We start from the raw sequence: 24,241 nt of genomic DNA, 5'->3' as shown, positions 1-24,241 counted from the left end.
TTCTGCTCTCTCCTCCAAGGTAATCCTCTGTCATGGAGCCCAAACACACATCACAGTACCCTGATCTGCGATTTACATTTTATTTTCATTCTTTTTTACAAGCAAGAAAATCCCTGGGGTTAAAACAATCAGAATTAATCAGACACCCCAAAAATTTACCAGAAAATGGCTGTCAGGATGAGCAGGATGGCTTGGGCTGGGTTTAGTCCCGAAATCCAGCTTGAGATTTGCCCTGGCCCACTTAGATGTGACTTTCCAGGTGACGCACGCCCCATCATACCAGAAGCAATAATGCAGCACCCTGTTGTCCTAGGGCATCTTGCACTAGTGGGATCCCTGTAGGCTGAAACAGTGGACAGTAAGGGAGCAGACCAAATCCTTGGAGAAATGAGAGCAGGAAAAGGGAGTAACCCAGAGAGCAAATAGTATGATCCAAATTATTAACTCTGGGATGCCAACAGCTAGGGAGCCCAGGCTCTCACTAAGGACTCTAAAGGAAAGTGTTTCTTGGGTTTGATCTAGTACCCTTGTTTAATCTCAGCCCCTCCCCAGGAAGAGGCGGGAGTCTCCATACCCAGTGTAAGCTGAAACTAGTACCGTGGATTCTGCTTTGAAGTTCTTCTGGAACAGTCTATAAGCAAACCATCTATAAGCACTGTCACTCAGCTGGCAGGCAGTCCCATGCACTATACCAGCCCAGAGAGCCCTGCAGAGAGTCCCAGAAAATGCACAAAACTAGTCCTCCACAGCATGGCCACATGTTAACCTCTTCATGTCCTGCCTACAGGGCAATCCGGCAAGGACTACATTACAAAGTTCAGAAAACAGTGGGCAGAGATTAAAGTCCCTGGAGGCCTAGGGAATTCCAGATATAGTCCTAGATGAAGGGAACATACTGAATCAGAGATACACAGGGCTCCTCTGGGACAGAGAGAGGCGGACGGGTTGCAGAGGAAACGTCATAAGGCTGCTGGGTCTGTACAGGGGCTGAGGAAGGGACTCACACCTACCTCAGGTGCAGAAGACATTATAATCAGCCAGGGCCTGCTCTTCTGCAACAGGACAGGAGAGACCTAAGTTATCCTTGCACAGAGTCAAGTGCAAACATCCAGAGAGCCCTGGCACCCCATGGTTCCACACTCACCTGGATGGTAGTAGTCATAGACTCTGACATGGCCTGGCTTCAGGTTGGTCACCCCAACCTCCTGCTCCAGATGCAGGACATATGTCTCAGACTTATGGCTCAGCTGGGGAAGAAGAGCAAACGGCAGTTCACATATGAGCTCTTCTTTCTATTCCTCATCTAAATTTGATCCTACTGATAGGCAATAACAACTCTGTGGAGTCAAAGGCAGCACTTCAAGATGAATCTTGAATATCCTGCTCTGCTAGCCCAAGCTCTGGATTCCCCACACAATCCTGCCACTGTCCTCCACTCCTGCAGCTTCTCTAGTAGCGCACACACACCTTGTCCAAGTAGATGGCAACACCTCCTTGTGTTTTCTCAGTTCGTCTCGCAGGGTGCCAATGCTGCAGCTAGGGCAGGAGAGCAGAAGAAGCAATTTAGTTGAGTCTTTTGAAAAGCAAGTGTGAGACATCCCAACAAGGTTTATCTAAGCTTGAGTGGGCAAGTTCTCATTGACTCGCTTCCAAACTTATTTTGGGCTCTTAGCCCTTCAGGCTGATCTCCCTGCAGGGCCACTCAGCTCCTGCAAAATCCAAGGACAAGAACCTAGGCTACTTAGCTGTCAAGGATATGCTGATCTAATTGACGCCATCCTCAAGGCACAAAGAGAAAGCCAACAGTATGTGTTCATGTTTGTTGTGTGGCAGAGGGGAAGGGATGGTAAGATTGCTCAAGAGAGAGACAGGCAACACCTTCCTATGCAACCTCCCCCTCTTCTTGGGCATGGACAGTCCCACTGACACCACATCACCATCCCAGTTCCAGGCTTCTTACAGACATCCCGGATCCTGGAGCCAGGACAAATCCAGACAATAGGGACACCTCCACAATCACCATGTTGGAGGTGTATCTCTTCCCAGTGTACCTGGGGGAGAAGATCGAAAAGAGAGTCTCTCCCAGCTCCCCCTTCCTCCCACCACCACACCCTATGTGCAGGACCCTGAGCTAGGCAGCGCAGCCAGGACCAGGGCCAAGGCAGTCACTGCTCCCTCTCACAGGGGGCAGATGATGGCTGCAGTGCTCTGAGCATGCCCAATCTGAGGTGACTGCTTGCACTCCTCTCCCTAGCAAGAACAAAAGCCCTGAGAAACATTTATCCTTCCCCAGAGACACTTCTATCTTTCCTTCTCCATCTTCCATTTAGACCTTCTGCTGAAACTGCCTGATGCCTTCACTGCAGCCAAGAAGCACCCCTCAGCTCTCCAGCTATGCCCGGCTTTCCTTCCCAAGTGGAGCCCTGTCTTTAGAGTCACCTGACATTGACATAGACAGTAACAGAATGGGCATCATCCTCGGTGCAATTGACTGGCTCGGTTCTCACTCGCAAGGCAAAGGATGTGGAGACCTGTGGGGAGGGCGTGTTGTACCTCAGCACCACCTGCAGGGAGAGACAAAAAAACTGAATAAGATATGGATAATTAGTTCAATATCATCCATCATACCTTTTTTTTCACTGACTACTCTAATCCTACAGATACGGCCCCAGACAGTGACTGGATAAGCCGTACACAGTGAGCACACTCATCCCAATACCCAAAGGTCACTCAGATTGGAAACCTTCCATGATCCTTCCAGCTGGGGCTCCTTCTCACCCTTCCCCTTGAGACTGTGCAAGTCAGGAGCACAGCAGTGGGACCACTATACAACACTTCCATCCTCCAATACCCTAACAGCCATGGAAGCATCACTGTCCTCACATTCAGGCACGTTCTGTCTCTGAGTCTCCTACACACAGGTTTACTGCATTGGCAACAGGCTGGGATTAAAGCCCAGCTAATGCACATCTCCTTGCATAGACCTGCAATGGAGACTTCTGCTTTTGATAAGATGATGAGCAGAGGGTTGCCACAGCAGGGTCTGTGGGAACCTACCCGGGTAAAGACACAACAGCTGCCATGGGCTTGCACCGAGAACTTTCCTGGGACTTCTGTCAATGCTGCCTCCTGCACCAATAGCCGGTTCTGGTAGGAGACTTGGAACTTCCTCCAAAAGCCTCTCTGGGACCTCACCCTCACTTCTGCATCCCCTTTTGTGCTGTATGTCAGCGCTGCATACTCAGCCAAGGCCTGCAAGGCGACTACTGTGTCCTGAAAAGGAAGAAATAATTACATTTGCAGCTCTGAGATCCAAAGATGCTTGAACTTGCTGTCCTGAGGGCCTCCATATACAAGGGCTCCTCTCCTCAAAGCGTTCACACTTGCATAAATTTTGCATAGATTGTGCAGAGGTTCTTTCTCAAAGAACATCCCCTTCCTCGGCCACGAGTTACCTGTGTTGAGGCAAACCCTCCATAGGCATTCTGCTGGCTGGTGAGCCAGGCCACGATGCCAGAAGCTGTGGTGAGATCAGACCCTGTGACATTTGGCTTGGAGAGCAGGGCCAGGAGGACATAGGCTGTCAACTCCACATCCACAGACAATGGCTGTGACCAAGGGCTGGTGCTGAATCTGGGCTTGGACGAGGTCTGACTCCAGTGGATATGCCCACCTGGGAAAGGAAGGGAGTAGATGACACTGAGGGTTGTCAGGAAATAAATCCTGAGGCCTAGGAGGCACAGTGGCTTGTGTCTGCAAAGACCATCAAGTAAATACCTCTTGGCTGGGTCACCACATCACTGGGTGAACTGCAGTCCCACGTATTTTGCAATACCCAACACTCCATATTACACACCAAGGTGATATACAAAAAACAATATGCCAATAATCTGCATACACAGTACCTCCCAGACATCCAACTTCTCCATCGTCCTGTTTACCAGGTGCAGGTTCAGGTTACCTGAAACTAGCTAGCTACCCACTAGTCCGTCCTGAGAGTCAGGGACTAACAAGAAACGGGGCAGCTTGCCATCTCGCTTCCCTCTCTGGCACTTTGCAGTCCTGCATAAGAAAGCCCACCTCTCTGAGATCCTAACCTCCTCTTTAGCTACCAGAAAAGGATGAGAGATTTGAAGGAGAACAGCACCCACACCACAGTATTGCCAGCACATACCTGGAGTTTGTAGACTGGCTGTCTAAGAACTCTAGTGAAGGACTTAAAGGATAAGGTCCTTCCAGGCTGCAAGTAACCAAAGGGTCAGAAAGGTCACGTGTCCCTTCTCTGATGTTCACCTGGCACTGAGGTTCCCATACCTGCTCTGATTGCCTTTTGATCAAGCATATCAAGTAGCTCCTGCGTGCGTTGAGAGTCCTTAGCCAGGGCAAAGGTGTAGGCCAGCAGGGCCTGCGTGTAAGTGCTGGCAGGTTTGGGAAGGGAAGGAGCGATGCAGCCCAGAGCCTTGCGCACCACTGTACTCTACAGAGAAGAGTTACATGCGTGTTGGTCACACACAATCACACGTGAGGCAGGCAAACACTGAGGTACACAAGCAGAAGGATGCATTAGCACATGCCGGCACAGAAAGCACCCCATACATTCCCCCAGGTGTCTCTGCTTCTCAAAGTCTATAGCAATAGCATTTCTCCATCAAGTTGACTATATTTTTTTAACTGCCAGTGCCACAGAGTAATTAGTTATGATCTTTAGCACTTGTAAGAATTCCCTCTTGTTATTACTTAGGTGTGCAATTTCAACTGCCCTACTTCACAACATGTATCTCCCTATAGCACTCCTTTCCAAGACTTCCACTTTCTGGGAAGCTAAAACACATTAAAAGTGTCATTATGGCTATTTACTTGACTGTGGGAGCAGCTACACCAACCTCTCCTCCCTAACAACTCACCACTAGCTCTCAGCTGTGTACAGTACAAAGGGTAGCAAGGGGGTGAGAAGATGGGAGGGGGAAGCAGGAATCATTGAATCATAGAATGTTAGGGGTTGGAAGGGTCCTCTGGAGATCATCGAGTTCAACCCCCCTGCCAGAGCAGGACCAATCTAGGGCAGGTTACACAGGAATGCATCCAAACGGGTCTTGAAAGTCTCCAGAGAAGGAGACTCCACAACCTCTCTGGGGAGCCTGTTCCAGTGCTCTGTCACCCTTACAGTAAAGAAGTTCTTCCTCATATTGAGGTTGAACTTCTGTGCTCTAGCTTGCATCCATTGCCCCTTGTCCTATCGCAGGGCACAAGTGAAAAGAGGTTGCCCCTTTCCTCTTGACACCCAGCCCTCATATATTTATACACATTAATCAGATCCCCTCTCAGTCTTCTCTTCTCCAGACTAAATGGAATGAGCAGCCAAAGCCTGGGAAATGGGCGTAATATCTACCCATGGACTCCAATGGCTCCCTGTAGTCTAACCGCACCTTCTCCTCTGCCAGTGATGTCCTCCTCGAGGGATAGTTGAGGCTTTTTTCCTGAGAAGTTATAAGTTCTTCCTCCCCCACCCTATTACTTTGTCCACAGCCTCTCCAAGACACTTTGTTGCCTGCCTCAGTGACACCCCTAAGCTCTTCAAAATTCAGATCTTAAGGCAAGAGCATGGCAAAGAATCCCAGTATTTACCTCTGGTCTCTCTCCTGCCTCCAAATATGCAGCAGTGATGTAGGCAGCCAAGGGGACTTCCCCATCCACACCTCCCTACAAAAAGCATAAACATCCAAAAAGCTGGGAAAGTTAATACACAAAGACCTGAAGCTTTTCAGTAAAGTTTCCACCTATCCCTGTTTTTTACCACGCAAGAAAGAACAATACAGGATAGTGAACTAAACAATTACCAGTACACTCAGCAAGAACTGCTTTGAGTTGTCCTTCAAGGTGCTCTGGCTCCTACCTTCATGGCTGCATGGAAAAGTTGGCCCACATTTCTGAAGCAACCGTTGGGAAGCTGGTGGAACTCCAGCCAGGTGAGAGCAGCTTGGATGGTCCTGTTGTCCAGGAAAATGTATGGCTTGGCTTGGACAAAGCATTTAACCACAAATGCAGTGAGCCTGGTTGGGGAGAGAACCGAAAAAAAGGCATGAAAGAGGGAAGAGAGAAGCAGAAAGAGATGGAGTGAATGAGACAAGGGGAAGAATGAGTGGAAAGAATTAATCTAAGCAGAAGTTGAGGAAAAAGAAAAAAAAAATGGGAGTTTGAAACTCGTGGGTCTCTCCTCACCTATTGTTCTGCTATTCCTTATTTGCTGGTCCAAGGACAGAGTTTGAAACTCGTGGGTCTCTCCTCACCTATTGTTCTGCTATTCCTTATTTGCTGGTCCAAGGACAGTTCATCCCAAGAACCCCTGGGATGACCTAGCCCACAAGTGTCTGGAACACTTTGGGTCCAATAGGACAGAAACAATTCAATGTTGGAAGCAGAAATCTGCCCAACTCTAGGCTGTCAGACAGCAGGTAGACAGCAGGGAGAGAGCCCAGTGCTTACCAAGTATTACCATACTCATCCTTGGTACCAAATTCACTGTAGGAACCATCAGGGTGTTGATACTGTAGCTGTATCTGGTACCCTGGGAAGCAGGATAGGACATTAGTGCTCAGAATGGTATTTGCAGTGAGATCACTGGGCAGGGAGTGGGGTGGTGTTAATGTTATACATGCTTGAGTGCTCAGGGGGGAAGGGGAGTAGGCAACCATTGGCAGGTTGGACACAGAGGGAGGCAGAGGAGCAAGGTGGGTCTGTTGTACTTGCCACTGCGCAGAAATCCTGTTGCCCTCTCCTTGATCTCAGGGGTCAGCTGCCTCGTCTTCTCCAGGTACTGCAGCATATAGATAATGGGGGCAAACAGCACCATGTTCTGCTCCCCACAGCCATGGGGTATCTGCACCAGGTGGTCCAGGTTCTGCAGTGCCATCCCCATGAGGTCACCTGGAACAGAGCATAGGCACCCTGACCACCTCCTGGGCAAGAGGTTTGGGGATTCACCTTCTTCTACCTGTGACCCGTTTCCAGCAGTGCACCAGGCAAGACAGCCCTAGCACAGCACTGTGGGGGCACCTCTGTCCAGCCAGCTTATCAATTCCACTGTGCCTTCCATATGGGCTGTGTACATTCCCATCCTGGCAGGAGAAGTGCTTAAACAGAACACCCTCTGCCTTCCTGAGCGTTTTGGGTTATCTGGAACCAGGAAACACAGCCACACACATGGGAAGAACAAGGCAGGGGAGCCTCAAAAACCTCAGAAAGGGTGGGTGGGGTTCTGGGTTTGGGCTTTCCTAGGTCTAAACTCAGAGATATGAGATTTGGAAAGGTATTATCATAGCTGAATTCCTTACCAGTGACTGAGACGGTGGCTCTGACTGAACCTTTGACCACATTTAGAGGCAACATCAGGGACACAGACTCCTGTGCTGGATTCCCTGACACCAGCAGGGTAAGGTGTGTGGGGAGGACAAAAAGAAAAAGATTCTCATGAAAACAGCCTTCAAAATCCCCAGAGACTGTTCAAGACTGTTCTGTGCTAACACCCCATTCTCCTGTCACAGATCACCTCAAAAACCCTGTCCCATTCCACCCTCAACTCCCTCCATCAACCTCATTGTGACTGCGCTATCCTAACAGCCTTCCTTCTAAAGACGTTGAGAGGATCTTCTCCTGGAAACCCTCTGTGGTCAAAGCCACGTTCCTGCTTTTCTTTACGTAAGTTACTACATCTCATTTCAGATTTCATTTGCAGGTATGCAAAATGAAATGCACCCCATGCTCTCAAAATCTGCTAAGGGCCCCGTCATACCCCATAAAATTTAAGATGGGAGCAGCAATCCTAAGTCACGTCCTCCAGCCTCTCCGTGTTCAGTAGTCTGGTTTTATTACCACAGGTGAAAAAGGCCTCAAGCTATCACATTAGCATCAGGGATGTTGATGCCAAAAGACTGGACCTCTCCACATCCTTACCCAGGGGAAGCTATAGCTGGCACCACAATTAGAGTATGTTTCTGTAGCTTGGTCATGTTGACAGAGAAAATACTTCAACAAGTGGAAAGACCCAGGAGGTGGTTAGGCAGGAAGGGAAGGATGAGCAGGCTGAAAGAAGAAAACAATCTCTCTACCTTTTTTGGGACACAGGATGGAGCTGTGAGCCTTTTCTACCAACACTCCCTCTGGCTGTTGGAGCACATAAAAGTAGGATTGTAATGAGCACACAGGAGAGAAACACGATTACAAGTGGATTAGAAATAGATATGGACAAAATCCTGGTTCAGGCTGGAGAGTCAGCCGGAGTAACATCATTATCACATAAAAATGTAAATTACTGTCAATAATTTTCGTTTCAGATAAGAAAACAGCATGCATTTTCAGAATATCATAACTTCCGAATGTCTGTGAAACTGATGCTGTAAGATTCAGCAAACAGCTCAGGAGCAAGGACATAAAAGAGTGCACATATTTAAACTTTTCCATTGTATGAAGTAAAGAATACCCCTCTACCTCCCACATCCATCAGCTCTCATGGTTGGGCCCAGCTCAGGCCCTGAGATTCTAATTACACACCTTTAATAGCAAGAAGTAACTCCCAAAATTAACCTGCACAAAATCTGGGAATGGCACAAAGCCCACTTTTAGGTCTAAGTAAGAGAAGAGCTTGTCTGACCCGAACTAGGAGGAGTTTAGTGATCGTGTCTTTCTGTCCTTGGTTTGGGACAAATGGTGTCTCTTCGCCACAGAGCTCTTCAGTGGCCACAGCCTCTGTACTGAGGGTGATGTTCATCAGCCCTGAAAATAACACACATTTAGGTGCATAAAAAATCTGCTGAGGAAGCACTTCCCATTAATACAATAGAAGTCACTCGTTGACAACAAAAAATTGGATCAGAGCCCTATATAATTCTGTACCTTCTAGCACAGACTTATGAGTAATCACGACCCTAGGATGAATGCAAACAAGTACTCTCTTGTTAACAGGGCAAACAACTCCTCACGCCATGTCATCTCTTACAAAACATCTCCACCTTGGTCCCATCCCTTCCCAGTTCCACCACCCCACCTCCCCATTCTTCTCACCCAGTTGCTCAGCTGTGACACTCCACTGAAAGGTCTTAGCTTCATCAGCACATAAGCAGCTGCTGTAGACACAGCCTTTGCATGGCTTCAGCTGGAAGTGTGCGAACTCCTCCAGGGTCACTTGGATCTGAAGGGGCAGCAGGGATGGCAGGTGATATCAAGATAAACATCACATGCCACAGATTTCAGCCATCTCCTACCTATCCCTACCCTGCTTTTCTTGGAGAGCCTGTCAGGGCTCACCTACCTTCATGCATTGCTGCAGGTAGTTGAAAACCGTGGCCTTCAAGATGAACGTCTCACCCTGGATCACAGAAGATGGCAGGGTGAGCTCCACGAGAAAGGGCTTGAAAACAAGCAGACTGGAGATTGGAGCAAGTCCAAAGCCATTACGTCCTGTGCAGAACATCCCTGCTTTCCATTCTGTGATGGTGTTAGGCACACTGACAGTGACATTCTTGCTCCCACTGGGACTGAGAAGTAGACAGCAACAGAAGCATTTAACTGAACCTTGCTGTACACAGCACTAGGTGACCTGCTCTGCACTGTTTTCTCCAGTGCACCCCATCCCCTAACCTCAGTCTAACCCCTAACCTCTGCTGAACTTGTAGCCCTTGTAGGGTTACAAGTAGGTCGTTGTAGAAGCAGGGACCCCTGCTTCAGATGCTTATATCAAGAGAACATTTTTGACAATAGGCTACATGGCTGCAAGATGCCATCAATCACACTCAGTGCTTTTCTCAGACAGTGCTTGCCCTTTGCACACCTAAAAATGCTTTACAGATGTCATCAGTTTTATCCTTCTTGGCCTAGGGATGGAGAAACAGACACCAGAAGAGCAACAAGACTGGCTCAACATCAGTAGAACTTAGCAGAAGAGACAGATCCAGCCATTCACCTTCCTGTGAGACAATGACAGCTTGAAGTCCAACATGAAGACAGGGCAGAGACTTGGCTTGTGCCCACATCACAACTTCTGAGAGCAGCAGACTGTTCTGTAGCTGCTACCACAGCAGACATAAAAACAACCCTAGCTAAAGCTAATGATATTGACTCCAATAACTGGAGACATTCACTTTTGACAGGCATGTACAGGAAGGCAACACATACAACATCAAGACCTTTGGTTGCTCAGATCAGGCTGGTGGATAAATCACATAGGAGATATCTGCTGCTAGGGAGTGAAGAGATGGATATAGCTGGAAGGACAGTGGAGGTGGGAGAGAGCAGATATGGGGGCATCTAGCCTGAGCAGACTCCAGTCTCCAGACACCAGACAAGAAATTCTTAAAGTCAGAGATGGAAAATCTCCAAAAAGCTCCCTAGCAGACCCTGTGTACTCACTGAGCCTTTCTCACAGAACACAACTCCCAGTCCTGTGAAGGACTTCTGTGGACATCAACTTGCCCTGCATCCCTGGATACATTCTGTGAGCACAGTTTGGGAAGTGCTGGCCCACAGGGCTACCACAAGCAGAGTACAGGCAGTAAACCAAGCTGTTTTGCTGCACTGAACCTGCTTTCCTATCTTCCCATGCCAGCCACCTCCCATGGATGGACAATACTTCTGCATGATCATCTAATACTGGAAAATGTATTCGATGCAGACATCAGCTCCGATGAGAAATGGCCTGAGAGGTATGAGCCCCATGACATATGTCCTTAGACATCTTCCTCAGCAGCTTATGATCTAAACCCAGTTGTATCTGCTGACATTCCCAGTCACACCAAGCCACCCAGGCTAGATCCCCACTGCTCAGTTCACTCACCCCACAGAATACAAATCCCATATCCAGGTTTTGAGGAAATGCTTGTGTACTTTCTCTTCAGCTGAAGAAACAGGTGAAAACATAGTGGGCTGATAGGTAGATGTTGTCAGCTGCTCTGCTGGCAATAACAAAGACCCAGTCACCACAGGGGTCCTCAGGCCCTGGTTTAGAGCAGAGGGGCTCCAGCCCAGCTCAGGCTTCAGGTTATCCAGTCAGCTCTTGGGAAGCGTGGCACTGGAACAGAAGGTGCTATCCCAAATTTTAAAATGTCTTGCCTCATTTCAAACAACAGAGGTGCTGTGGGCCTTATTTGCATTTGTAGGCACCAAGGGAAGGGCAACCATTCCCTCACCTCAGAGATAAGATTTGGGATCCAGACAGCTCACTAACATTTCAGAGCCAGAAGCTGTGAGCCCCAGGCAGCCTCACACTAGCACAACAGGTTTAGAGCCAGGGAACACTAACTCCTCCATTTGCAACTACATCAAGTACTATCTCCTAGCTCAAATCCAGGATTGCTTTCACTTGAAAGACTGAGCATCCCATGTAAGAAGAAACAGTTGGCAAATGCTTACTCTTATATGCTTTATGAGGCTGGGCAAATGTCAACATGGGCCTGGAAGTAAACATTGCTGTTTCCTGCAGCATAGTTGTTGATGGAGTGGTTGGACACGCTCTGGGTTTCCTAATACTGGTGTTGGACATAATTTTCAACCCCATTTCCTGTAGGAAAAAAAAAAGAACTGATGCACCAGAAGCTTGTCCTCTCCTCTCTGCTCTCTACCCTGTGCCTTCTTGTTCCCTCACACAGTGGGAATGTGGCGGTTCCCTGGCTTGGCAGAGTATTCCTTTGCTTCATTTTAAGAGGGAATTATTCAGATCCTCAGCAATGGGCAAACAAGGTCTTCTGAGCTAATTCATCTGGCCCGAGTCAGCCAAATTTATTCATTTTCAAACACATGGTCATTTAGGTACTATGCCTTCTCAGCCTACAGAGTGCAATTGCTCATGCTATGGAGATGAAACATACTATGTGAAATCCAATTAAAGTAACCAATCATCCTTGGCATCATAAATCACACAACCAAAGTGCAGTAACCACACAACAATTTCTTCTTGGTCAACAATTTCAAGTCACTTATTCAAATAACAAACGAGTTACAAGGGCCTAATTTGGACCTGTTCCCTGTCCTGTCTGTGACAGCATTCCTAGGATATTGGCAAAGTCAGGGGGCCAGACTTCCATTAATTCATGAATTATCCCAACCCATCAAATCAACCATTTTTACCCTGAATGCTGCAAACACATCAGGCTCATCAGAATTTGGGAACCCGCAAGAATGATCATCTTCAGACACTTGGCGAGGATACCTGGGGTTATAAACAGATGGGAACAGCCCGTAGATCTGGGAAAGCAAGAAAAAGCAAAAAAAAAAAATAGCACAAATAAAACCTGTCATTCCCTTCCTGTCATACATCCAAGGCCTGTTTGAATTGCTCCTGGCTACTGTGCATGAATGCATGCCAGAAAGCCCAGGCTCACTGTCATTCTTCCCCAGCTGTCCTCTGACAGAGCCAGCACAACCTGCTGAACTGAACACGAGACAGAACAACAGAAGCTCATTTACCACCAGTGCACTGAGTGATGTTCAACCTCTTTCTTAATGCATGCCTCCTAATCATTACCCATGCCACACTGAGAGGGCTGCCGATCCTTCTGGGCAGTGCTTTGAGTTCCTTGGGAGATAAGCTCTGCACAGATGCAATGGCCTGTCTGTCTGTCTCCCTCCCTCTTCATGTCAGTACAAGGGAAGGGAAGAAGTTGGAGCAGGCTCACTCACCAAGGAGCTGCTGAGCTCTTTTCCTGGCTTCAGCAAAAGGATACTCTGATCCACAGCCCAGACAGCACACGTGGACCCAGGAGCTGCCAGCAGGTGGAGACCAACCTCTGTATCAGGAAGGGTCTGGGGCGTTGAGAAGCCCAGCTCCACCTGGATGGGAGGAACGAAGGCAATAGGTGAGTGACATTGCTGCTGCTGCTGGCCACCATACCACTTCCTCAGCAGGGGAGGGACCTACATGAAGAGTTTCCAAGGACTTGCCTTGGATGGAAACCCAAGGAATCCCCCAAGGACCCCCAGAAGGTATTTAAAAAAACATCACATTGAGGTTCTAACAGAAAAGATGGCAGAGGGGGAACCATCAGTGTGTGCAGCTCACAGTACTGGAGACATTCCTGTGTCAGAACACAGTGCTCTGTTTACTCAGCAAACCAGCCAGCCATGATCACACACCTCACACAGCTGTCTTTCTGCTCTTTTTGAAGCCCCATATCAAAAATAAGCCTATTCCTTATCTCCAGGCTCTTTGTGGGGTTGGTCTCAGTTTCCTGAAGCACTTCCTATTCTTGCTTGAATCTGGCTGTCCATGGCAGATAAACAGCTGTGGAACAGGGGTTATGCCAGTCCTCAAAAGTTCATCTTTGGAGTGCAAGACACAGCCAAGAAAGCAGATTCCCATGGATGTCACAGTGACCACAAGCGCTCAGCCCTTTTTGGATGGCCAGTAAAATCCACTTCTTCCATCGCCCACTATTCAGCTGCCTTCCCAACACCACATACTAACAAGCCTAAGTGTCTGCTGCAGCAGCAGAGCAGCCTTGAGCTCTCCTGGGAATCACACTAATAACCTGTCCTGGTCTGTGATCCTACTGGGTTGCAGTTGCTGTACAAGTCTATGGAGATAGATAGACACAGCAATTCTCAATGTCTTTTTAGTAATGGCCTCAGACACAAATCCTACCTTATTTCTGAAACACATGGAGACACTGAAGATGGCAGAATCAGCGATGATTTTTCCATTAGGGAAGATAACATAAACAACAAGTCTTGGAGCTGGGGCAGACATCAAGCTGAAGGTAAGGGGGATGGAGAAGAAGCCTTTCAGCACTAGATGGAGGAGAGAGGGAAGAGGAGAAAGCGGATTTGGTAGTGAAAATGGACTCTGATGAGCTTTTGCCATTCTGCGTGTGCCTGTTTAATTCCTTTCCTCAGATCTTTCAGGACCAAGGACATTTCTGGAGACCACTGAAACAATCAGCACATTTCTGAATCTGGTGTTCAAGACCAGCAAAAGACTCTTCCTGGTTCTGCTCATTGCCTCAAGGAGATAAAACAGCTCTTCGGAGTTCAAGCTTAGCTCCACAAAGAGTGAGAGTCTCAGATACTTTTCAAAGCATCCCATCACCAAACATTTCCCATCCTATCACAAAGACCTTTGTCCCAAAGCACCTATAATTTAGGCTGTAAAAAAAAAGAACTGGAGAAGTAGACAACAGTGAGTCAACACCCATCAAAATGATAAGCTGTGGCATCCTGACTACTCAAAGATTATTTTTAGACACAATTACAAATTAAAGCAGGAGAGATTTGATAGAGGGTAAGGCTATAGTTCCATGCCACTTGCAGGGGCAGCAAAAGGAGACTTCTTTGAAAACGACGAAAACAGGGGATGAGCCTATGGGCTAGGAAGTGCTGAGTATTGTTCTCTTGGTACCAAGCAGGAGGGTAAAGGAAACATGAAAGCTGAAAAGGCACACTGTGTGCCAGCTCTAAATTGTGAAGAGGCTTATGTCATATATCCAAATAAGACAGGATGCCACAGACCACCGAGTGCTTGCTAGACGTGAAACAGGGGAGTGCACTTACTTCTCGGCAGCCCAACCCAAACAGTCTTCTGACCTGCATGGACTATCCCTCTTTTCCCTGTGACCTAAGGAAGAACACAGAAAGGGAAGGGAATGCCAGTTACATAGTCTTTGAGACCACTGTGCAGATCAAAGCAAACCTGAAATTGGAGATTAAATGGGGGCAGAGGGAGGGATATGAGCTTTACTCGCTCTCAGGTAGCAGGAAGAGCTCAGGGGATCAAGAGACTTCGGTGAGAATAAGTAAGGCCAATACCTGCTCTGCCCTGCACCTGTGCAGAGCCCAAAAGAAAGGTGCTGCCTTTCTTGTTATTACTGCAGCTCCAGGATCAAAACCAGGATCCAGCCCCATGATGGCTGGATGAGCGACCTGTCCTGGGCTGAGCCAAATCTATCAAATATCAAGCTTGAGTCTGTAGGAGATGCTGATCTTGTGCCTTGAGCCATGACCCACTAGCACTTCCCCAGAAACTCACAAAGTAGGAGAAAATGACGCGCTTCGGCCCGTGTTCCAGGTCCTCCTGGTAAATTCTGAAGTCCACCTGGACAGCCTGCTTTTTACCACAGGGAATAGTTTCCAGCACACGGACAATAGAGAGAAAACTCCTGCTGGTGCTGTAGAATGGATGTATGAAATGAGAGGCTCGCTGGTAACTCAAATCAGCTGTCCCAGGCTCTTTATCCAAATCTTGATGCAGGACACTTGCCTGGTGAGACAAAAAAAAAACAACAAACCCACAGTTAATTTCTCTAGTTAAGCAAGTCAGCTGCAAATCACCCTAGCTGCAGCTTGGTAAGAAGCTCAGATCGGGTCTGAGCAACACCATAGCAAAGGTCTCTTTGTGGAGACTTCACAAGGAAAGCAACTGGGATCCACAGAATAAGCTCTCAGAGGGAGCCAAGATCCAGAACATGCCGAGGTGTTTCAGGTTTGAATTACTGTCCTTCAAGAAGGAAGGGGGGAGATGTCTGTGGGGCAGTAAATAGCTCTGAGATGCATGCATACCCCTGTCAACAAGACAGACCCTTCCTCACTTACCTCCAGGGAGGTCGAGGTGCTGTTCCAAGCAGCTGTGTTCGGGCTAAATGAAGCTGTCCCAGAGTCCCCAGTGATGTACTTGTGCTTAAATTGCTGCTCACCGCAGCTTACTACGAGGAGGACTTTTTTGTGCTTCAGTGCCTTGCCTAGGTAGTTGATGACTTTAATCTAAACATCGTGATGAGCAAGAGAAGTGCAGAAGAGTGTAATCAGCAGACAGAATCCCCTGCTTCTCCAAGTCAGAAGCAACATTTCCAAAGAAAGCAAGGTCACCCTTCCAGTCACCAACAATATTATCAGAACTGCTACTGGTCACCTCCTATTATCACTTGCACTACCACATTCATTCACCCTCATGCTCTCTACCCCTTCAGAGCAGAAGGCCTCCCGGTTGCTGAAATTCCAAGTGTTTGGGTTTGCACCCCACATATGGATCCCCATAGCCGCTACTACTCAAGGCTTATTTGGCAAATGGCAGTCTTAGGCGTTTTTCTCACTTTTGACAATTCAAGAGTTTTGTCTCTGGGAGTCATTCATCCCCTCCCAAGCCCCTGGCTGGAGGTGAGGTCAGACAAGATGCTAGGTAACAGTCGCTGTGAAGGCATTGCTCATGCTCTCCCCTCCAAAGGACTGTAACTAGGGATTACCTTCCCCTTGTACATCTCTCCAGTGTGGTAGTAAGAATTCACATCCTCAAACAAGGCCATCCCACCAGTCCTGGAGATGAGTAATTTGTGGGAAGCATTGACGTGTATCTCTGAATGAAAGCAGCGAGACAGAAACATAAGGGAGGGAAGCAAGGAAGCCAAGCACCCCTCAGCAATTTCCCTGCAGAGTGACCCACTGGTAATACTGATGCACACGTTCATCTGCATACACATTTCATACCAGGGACATGATCTGCCCAGGTCTCTGTGTATCTAGTCTTCCTCCCACTTACTTCTAGCCCTTAGAGAGGTCCCTAAGCTTCACCACCTGAGACCGCAGGCACTCAGAGTGAGCGTGTCATGCCGTCAGGAACTGGTGGCTCTGTCTCTATCTGTGAAGTTAGATGGCAGGCCCCGACAGGCTAAGAAAGCTCAAAGCCCTTGCTAGCCTGAAAGGCTCCAGTGTTCTTGGTAAGGTTAGTGCATCTTCACAGGCCTCTTGCCAGCCACCAGAAATGTTTCCAGAGTTACCTGTGCCATCCTCCACCAGCAAGGCCTCTGCAACTATGCTGTCCTGATAGTACTGAAAATCTCGACTGAAGGAGGACAGACTCACATTTGTGAAGAAGCAACCTGTCTCGTCTGTCTGAAAGTACAGAGAGAGGAAACAAGGTCTGAGCAAGGCACTTACATTAGAAGTTACCCAAATGGCACAGAAACAGCAGCGCAAAATCCCTGCTCTCAGGGAGCTTGCCTTTTGACATAGCAGTCCAGGATGCAGAGCAGGCACATGATGCACACCCAGTCACAGTCACAAGGCACCAGTAGACCACTGGGCCAAGCAGCCAAAACCACGGGGTAACATCACTATTATTTCAGCTAAAGCCTCCAGCAGCCTTGCCTTACCCTGGGGCTGAGCACAAATGTCTCTGAATAGGGCTCAGCTCCTGCTAAGCATCTCACCTGTTTGTTGAATTCCTGACAGAGATCAGGTTTTGAAGCACTGGGCAGGAACGGGGCTATCTTCTGACAAAGGCTCACATGAACCATCCCCTGGACGCCTTTCCCATAGGTGTGTCTGGGGGAGCAGGGAAAGGAAGAGGCAGTCACACACAGTGAGAGAACAGCGGGCTTGCTTTGCAGAGCCCCAGAGACCACTTATTCACAGATATTCACGATATAGCATAAGCATGACAGCCATACAGCAGGCCCAGGAGCCCTGACCCAGTAAGCAGAGTCAGGCTAGGGCACCGCAGTGATTAAGGACTTCTGTGATATAATTAGTGCCAAACTAATCTATTCTGGGAAACCAGAGCATTGTAGGTGCTGACTCAGCATGGAGCTCTGCACTTTACATCAGCATCACCTGCATTAACCCCAGGATATGCTGAAGGCATACATCACCTTATGAGCAGAAGCATGGGTGATTAAGAAAGTGCCTTTCATTAAGAAAGCACCTTTACATGAGGCAGTTAACCCTCACGTTATCCTTGGACTGTACCTGGGGCAATTCCTTTTTGCCTTTCTCTAGTTTTCCGCTAGAGAATAATCTGGAAAAGCTTCCCTTCATTTCCCATAAGTTTGCTCTGCGGGGAGATGAACAATAAACATCTGCCATGTTTTGCCCCACAAATGGCTGCTTGTCAAAGGGTAGATTGTTCCCCCAGGTTTCGTGTGTAGAGACTTGTGAAGTGTTTTTAGAAAATGGGCATGAGAGTACCAGAAGGATAGTTACAGGAATGTTTTGGGTTGCATCACGATGCAAACAGCTGCCGTGGAGGATTCTGGCCTCCTGTAACTGAAGTGTAGTAAATTTCTCCTGAGCTCTTCTTGGTTACCTAGCCATCTTGTGCTCATCAGGCCAGAAATTAACACAGGGCCATCCCTCCAAGCACAATCCTCACCTGCCACATACCCGGAGCGGGAAGGTTTTATCTAGTCCATAAATCTGATTTGGTATCTCAAAGATCACTTCAAATTTTGGCAGCACTGGAAGGAAAAAACAGAGAACCGTAGGAAACTGGCCAGCGACAGCCTTTCCAGGGAATTAACATGAAGATAGACTATGGTGGGATAAGAACCAGGAAACGGAGAAGGAAGGTGGTGAGAGGGGAAAAGGGAAGATTTCCATTGTTTTTTTAACAGATTTGTGTGTAGTCCCTGGTTGATTGCTCCTTCCCAAACTAAAACCCAAACATGTCCACGTCCCTGCACTTCTGACAGCTATTTGCACTGATAGAAGCCTAGCCTCCCAACACAGTTAATGATGAAAGAGATTCAAGGATGCAAGAGAAGCAGGATGGCACTGGACTTCATACTCTCTGGAAAAGCCCATCCTAAATGACATTGTTTTGTCTGACACAGAGATCTGCAGGAATCAGCTGTGTCAAAGATCTGGGGCCATGCACAACATTCCTCCCACACACTGACCCAAGGTCCCAAAGCGGTCTCTCTCTCCTGACCCTCAGCTCAGATTCTTTTCTATGACAGATGTTATTACTTTTCCCATTTGCTCCCAGGATGGTTATCATGGAATAAACACCCAGCTTCCTGGATCAAGAGCGCAAGGTCCTCTCTGCAGCTCAGACATATCCCCCACATGCTCATACCATAGTCCTCAACGGAGAAGCTGCCATACGCTTTCGCACTGGTTACGTTGATGACATATGTCCCCAGCAGAGGCTCATCACTTAGCTGGAAAGACAGATCTGCAATGCCGTCTTGGGGAACCACATTCAGCCACTGCTCTATCTGGTTGTTCTTAGGGTCCTACACCCACAAGAAAGGAAGAAGCATTTGTTCCAGCATCTGACTGATCCACATCCCATCGAAATCACCCTTCAGGATTTCAGTGCTGCAGACTACCAGGTTCTATAGCTAAGGAGTGAGGTTTGGTATAGGATAGTCAAGAAATTTTGAAGACAATATAATGCTCAGATTCTAGTCCCAGCATCTGAGTCTCCTTCTACACTTACCTAAATTCTGATCTCAAGGAAAGATCCTTCACAGTTCTAACTTTTTTCATAAAAAGGTCTAAGTTGATCTGCCTATACTCCTGCAAGTCTTGGACAACTCAGATTTCTACTGAAGTAACTGGGAGTGCAGCCTCAAGTAAGTGAATTAAAAAGAAGCTGTAAGGGGTATGTTAGTTTAAGAAATCTTGAAGTTCTACTATTCCACTCAGAGGTCTGTAAAATCTACCAGGAACTGAATATGAATAGCCCTGTGAAATGGCTGCTGTCAACATTACTGTAACACTAGATTTCAGCATCACTCACCTGGAGAAACAGGGAAACCTGGAGCGGGGGGAAGGCAAAAACATTAGAAGTCAGAAACACATGCCAGCAACACACACAAGGTACTTCAGATGCAGAGCCCTCTCTGAAGGATGTGCAACTAGCGATTTGGAAATTTAGAGCGCTGACAACAATATAAAGTAAAACAAAGGTCACCAAAAAGGAAAAATACCGAGTGGGTCCATTACATTAAGGTTTGGAGAAAGGGAAAGGAAAAGCCAATCTGGAGGCCACCCAGCACTTGCTAATGACTTCCTGGCAGAGTCCTCCATCAGGAAAACTCACTACCCAAACAGACCTAGATCTGGCTCAGCTGCAGTCTTAAGGGGGTTACAGAGATATAGGATCACATAGTTTGGAAGGAACCTCTGGAGGTCATCTAGTCCAACACCCTGCTGAAGCATGTCTTAGAGCAGACTGCTCATTGCCTTCTTCAGCTGAGTTTTGAACATCTCCACAGATGAAAATGCCTTCTCTGGGCACCTGTTTCAATATCTGATCATCGTTGCAAAGAAAAATTTTGTCCTAATGTCTAATCAGAATTTCCCATGTTCCAACTTGTAGAAGCCAGATTAAGAGCACCTTTCCCCACCACATGTCCAGGAAAACCTGACTTGCAAACTATTCACTCTCCACATGACACCATCACATCAGGAATCAGTACGTCAACATGCTTGTGCTTGCAAGACCATTTTACCAAGACAAGCACGAGACATGTACACCTCTGCCATCTTCCTGAGTTACCAGCTTTTCCTTGAGTTTCTATTCTCTGGACACTGATCAAGCCTGGCCCAGGGATGAATGTGGAAAAGTTGGAGCTTTGGAAGATGAGCACGGTAGAAAGGAAGTAGGATTCACACACGGAACAAGGCAGCCTTTTCCACAGCCCCCCAGGGCTGGCTTACCGAATTGTTGAGTGCAATGAATTCCTCATCCAGAGTCACAATGCGAAATTTCACTGAAGGCAAGGAAATCAGGGAATATATTTATCAGAACTCAGTCCTTCCCTACAGTCCCCTGCTCTGTTTCCCCAGCTCCTGTCTCCATTCTACACGTTTGTGATAACATCCATCACAGACATTCCCACATGTAAGATAAGGACAATGACCTACTGCCTCCTGCAACTTCACCACAAGACATTGTCTCAAAGCCTTCTGCTAGGACTGTCCATGAATTTCAGGCAGTTGCAGACTTTCCATATGGTGTTACCAGCAGAAAGCCTAGGGCCCACAGTTGCTTGCATTTGCAGCTCTCACCTGTCTGCCCTGGTTGATAGATGTGTTTGTCTGTGTGGATGAAGGTACCACTGCTGGCCTTGCAGATCAGGACCTTTTTCTTCTCCTCAATACTGACCTCTTCGCCTGTGATGATCATTTTGACAGTGGCAATCTCCTCTGTGCCATCAGCTGGAGGTGCAACCTATACAGACAGAGAGAGGAGAGCATGCAGCCCGCAGGTAATCCTCTGGGGGCCCTGAGCAGGAATTGAGAGTAAAGTGGAAGAACTAACTAGTTCCCCTTCACCTGTTCCAGGATCTCTCTTCTAATATCTGGATCCAGATCACATCCAGATCTCACTCTGTACTACATGACAGCAGGAGGCTCTGCATGTCACAAAATCTGCCTTTTTTCCCACTGGTTAAGGAATTTTGCCTCTCGTGACAAGCAGGTGCATGACACCTCTGAGTCTTCAGACTTGGTCAGGAAGATGGACACATGCCAGAAAGGCAGAAGTTGGTAGCAGAGATTCAAAGGAGAGAGGTCAAGCTGTAGCACAGCCTCACATGCTAGGCCTTCAGAACTACACAGCATATACAAGTAAGAAAGCCAGATTAGAAAAGACAACCAGAGGGTCTTCCTGACTCCAGCAGCTAAAGACTCCATCAGCCTCAGCACCGAATATACTGTATAATAGGAGGGATACTGTTTAGGCATGTCTGCCTTATCCTAGATCTTTGCTAAATTCTCACCAACAATGAATCAGCTCTAAGATGCTGTTTAAAAATAACAAGCACATCCATTTCCATCCAACTGCTCTTCAGTAGCTCCTAAGAGCTGAATTGCTGCCTGACTTCAAGTCCTACAGAAACTGCAGTGTGTCATGAAAACCACCATTTCCCCAAGCTTTAGCTGTGGAGCTGCACAAGTCCTTCGAAGAAGAGCTAAAGCTGCTTCATCTGGTCTGGGATGGAAGAGAAGGGAACAGGTGGGTTCTTCTTATGTATCCAGAAGTGTAGTATATTTTAAAGTGAAGTTACATTTGTTAAAAATTAGATTCAGAAGGGGAATTCAGTGCTGACCAACAGATACTGTGCTGGGCTACACATCCTTAGGCACCATCCACTCTCCTCCCTAGCAGGTTCCCTCCAAGGCAAAGTAGACCCTGCACATGTCATCCCTGGTTAGGGAGTAACACACGGGAATTACAGTTTCTGAAGGGAAAATCAGTGGCTCACCCAGAACTTAGTGCACATGAAAGTCTTCTCCTTCTGGATGGTTTCTTGCACTAAGAGCTCACGCCCTCCAGAGCGCTCCAGGATCAGACTGACTTGAAGATTTGCTTCATAACAGGTGATATGGAGGCAGGCAACTTGGGTAGATGGGTAGCGGAGATCTGCAGGGATCACCACCAGGTAATGTCTGAGGCAGGGGAAAGAAGACATCAGGGGTGGCATCAGGTTGAGGGCTCAGAGATGCAAAATAGCTTCCCTGCAGTGGCCCACCACTGCAGAATTCCTCAGCAATGTGCCATGACTGCAGTAAATATTCAAAAGCAACAGTGAACCCAGCAATGTGATTGCTTCACTGATAATTTGAGAAATAGTTTCTGCTTGATTAGCTTAAGTACAGCCCTATAATCTTTTTCAAACTCTTTACTTCAGTCATCTCCTGAACTCCCCAAAACCATCCCTTGCAATCTTCAGAAGAAGCGGCCTCATAACTTTGCAGTCTAGACACCAGTGATTTGAGCTGGTATGGCAACTGGAGAAGCAAACATCCCTGGGCCTAAGGTCTGACTTGGAAGCCCCCCAAAAAGGTGGCTTGTATTTTAACTCACAGGAGTCAATCATCTAATACACAGGAGGCAAGGTACATGACTCAGCTACCCTTTGGGGTGATGTGATACAGCAGGAAGCATGAGAGCTGACAGCATGGAATGTGGTCCATCTACCTAGAATGATGCCTTCATGAAAGAGACCAAACAGAAGTTCAGCATCACTCACAGTTGGTGAAAAGCAGCTGCCATGTGGAACAGAAGGCTCAGGAGGATGGCTGTCCTCATCTTGGGGGCTCTTGCTGCCCAGTCTCCAATGGCCCTCTTCCTCTGAAATCACTGAGGCTGTTTTTAGGGGGGCAATTTCTTTCTAGCACAGCCTAAATTAAGAGGTGGGATGGGGGGAGGAGCCAGCCTCTCCCCACCTCTTCCTCTCTCCTGAGATTATACGCAGGCAGCAGTAGGGATGGGTGTACTGTGCCAAGTGCCCCTTAGCCAATAGCAGCCACTTTGGCTGCCATCCACCAGTTCAGAACATTGCCTCCTGCAAGGCTGCCATGGAGACATCTGACCAAATGGACTTTTCATGGAAAAAAAAAAAACAGTGAGAACTTTGCTGATCGGTGACCCAGGCCAGGTCCTGATCACTTGTCACTTGCGTCCTTTTGTTTCAGCTGGAGATGGATTGCTGCTGTGCAGCCAGCAGCAAGAGCTCAACCCAATACGCAGCAGGCAGTGTTGTTATTTGGGACAGAGGCTCAGTAGCTCTGGATCAGATTATGGGCATGTGGATCTCCTTAGGCTGTTTGGCTTGAGAATGGAAGCAAATCCTTGCATGTGTGTAAGGAAGCACTGTAGCAACACTGCCACCAGCCAGCAACCACTAATGAGCTAATGACTTTGCCTTTTCCTTCCCTGCATACAATGAGAGAAATGGAAATATGTACTGGCCAACAGAGGTCTCAACCAGCTCCTTGCAACACCCATTAGCAATGGCACCATCTGCAAGGAGGGGGCCTCAGGAACTGGTTCCTGTTCCTCATACTTCATGTCTGGGTCTGGAAGGTCTAGGGTACAGGGATACAGCCTTTTGGTTCTGTTTTTGAACTTGAGGGTCGGGTTAAAACTCACAAATTAAACATGTGGGACATTTTCTAGCACTGATGACAACCTGTACAGAAGGGTAGACAATTGTGCTGTTTAACCAGCCAATTGTCTCGAGAAAAGGCATCCAGAAAAGCACGGTCACCATGTAAACTGCCTCTTGTGAGCAGTACACAGTGCATTAACTCACAAACTACATCTGAGACTTGTGTGAGACAGCACTAGTTAGCCCAGGCTGAAATGCACCAGGGACTGTCCTAACAATGCAGACAGCTACGGTTCTGTGCCTGGAAATACTTCCCAGCGCTGTTTAATAGTACTGATGCAGCCTAAGCTTTCCATACATGCGTCCCAGCATGGTGTTACTTAAGCAGGCAGTTGGGATCTCTTTGTCTGGCAAAACCAGGTTCCAGGATGCCTTGAAATTTCCAGCTAACTTGGGATCCCTGCTCCCAAGGCTCTCCATACTCTTTTTCCAGATGGGGCTGGGAAGACTGATCTCCACTTTATCTCTATAACTGGGCCACTCTAGAACAAGCATGCATCATGGGGGCTATACATTATGCACAGGAGCTGTTAGTGCCAGCATTGCCTTTGTCTCAAGTGAGTATTTCACTGCTCAACTGATTG

General features: G+C 47.7%; 1 protein-coding gene across 1 annotated transcript; it reads right to left on the bottom strand.

The window, feature by feature from the left end:
- Window positions 1-1,011: 1,011 nt before the first annotated feature.
- On the bottom strand, window positions 1,012-22,795 carry LOC137664062 (alpha-2-macroglobulin-like protein 1). Its single transcript, XM_068401786.1, has 35 exons — window positions 22,737-22,795; window positions 21,969-22,152; window positions 20,770-20,932; window positions 20,419-20,471; window positions 19,496-19,513; window positions 18,827-18,986; window positions 18,122-18,206; window positions 17,181-17,295; window positions 16,749-16,863; window positions 16,218-16,327; window positions 15,571-15,738; window positions 15,008-15,238; window positions 14,533-14,596; window positions 13,628-13,773; window positions 12,667-12,816; window positions 12,115-12,231; window positions 11,401-11,548; window positions 10,826-10,943; window positions 9,305-9,530; window positions 9,058-9,184; window positions 8,648-8,769; window positions 8,106-8,160; window positions 7,332-7,415; window positions 6,748-6,924; window positions 6,484-6,565; window positions 5,894-6,050; window positions 5,626-5,700; window positions 4,315-4,477; window positions 3,456-3,673; window positions 3,058-3,273; window positions 2,440-2,564; window positions 1,961-2,051; window positions 1,468-1,536; window positions 1,145-1,247; window positions 1,012-1,073 (listed from the first exon to the last, which is right to left on the bottom strand). Exons 1-35 carry the CDS (start codon window positions 22,793-22,795, stop codon window positions 1,012-1,014), a joined length of 4,356 nt encoding a protein of 1,451 aa, XP_068257887.1.
- Window positions 22,796-24,241: the final 1,446 nt, after the last annotated feature.

Source organism: Nyctibius grandis, chromosome 5, assembly GCF_013368605.1.
Source record: "Nyctibius grandis isolate bNycGra1 chromosome 5, bNycGra1.pri, whole genome shotgun sequence".
NCBI lineage: Eukaryota > Metazoa > Chordata > Aves > Nyctibiiformes > Nyctibiidae > Nyctibius > Nyctibius grandis.
The sequence above is the reverse complement of the archived record's forward strand: the minus strand, read 5'-3'. Positions and strand labels throughout refer to the sequence as shown.

What these genes read in the sequence shown, in the direction of transcription:
- LOC137664062 (XM_068401786.1), bottom strand. Translation starts at nt 22,795, where the DNA reads ATGAGGACAGCCATCCTCCTGAGCCTTCTGTTCCACATGGCAGCTGCT. An exon ending in TTGGGTTGGGCTGCCGAGAA is followed by an intron (nt 13,774 to 14,532) that starts GTAAGTGCACTC and finishes TCCTCCATCTAG; the next exon opens with TGCTGAAAGGCTTCTTCTCC. An exon ending in CATCCTGTGTCCCAAAAAAG is followed by an intron (nt 7,416 to 8,105) that starts GTAGAGAGATTG and finishes TGCTGGTGTCAG; the next exon opens with GGAATCCAGCACAGGAGTCT.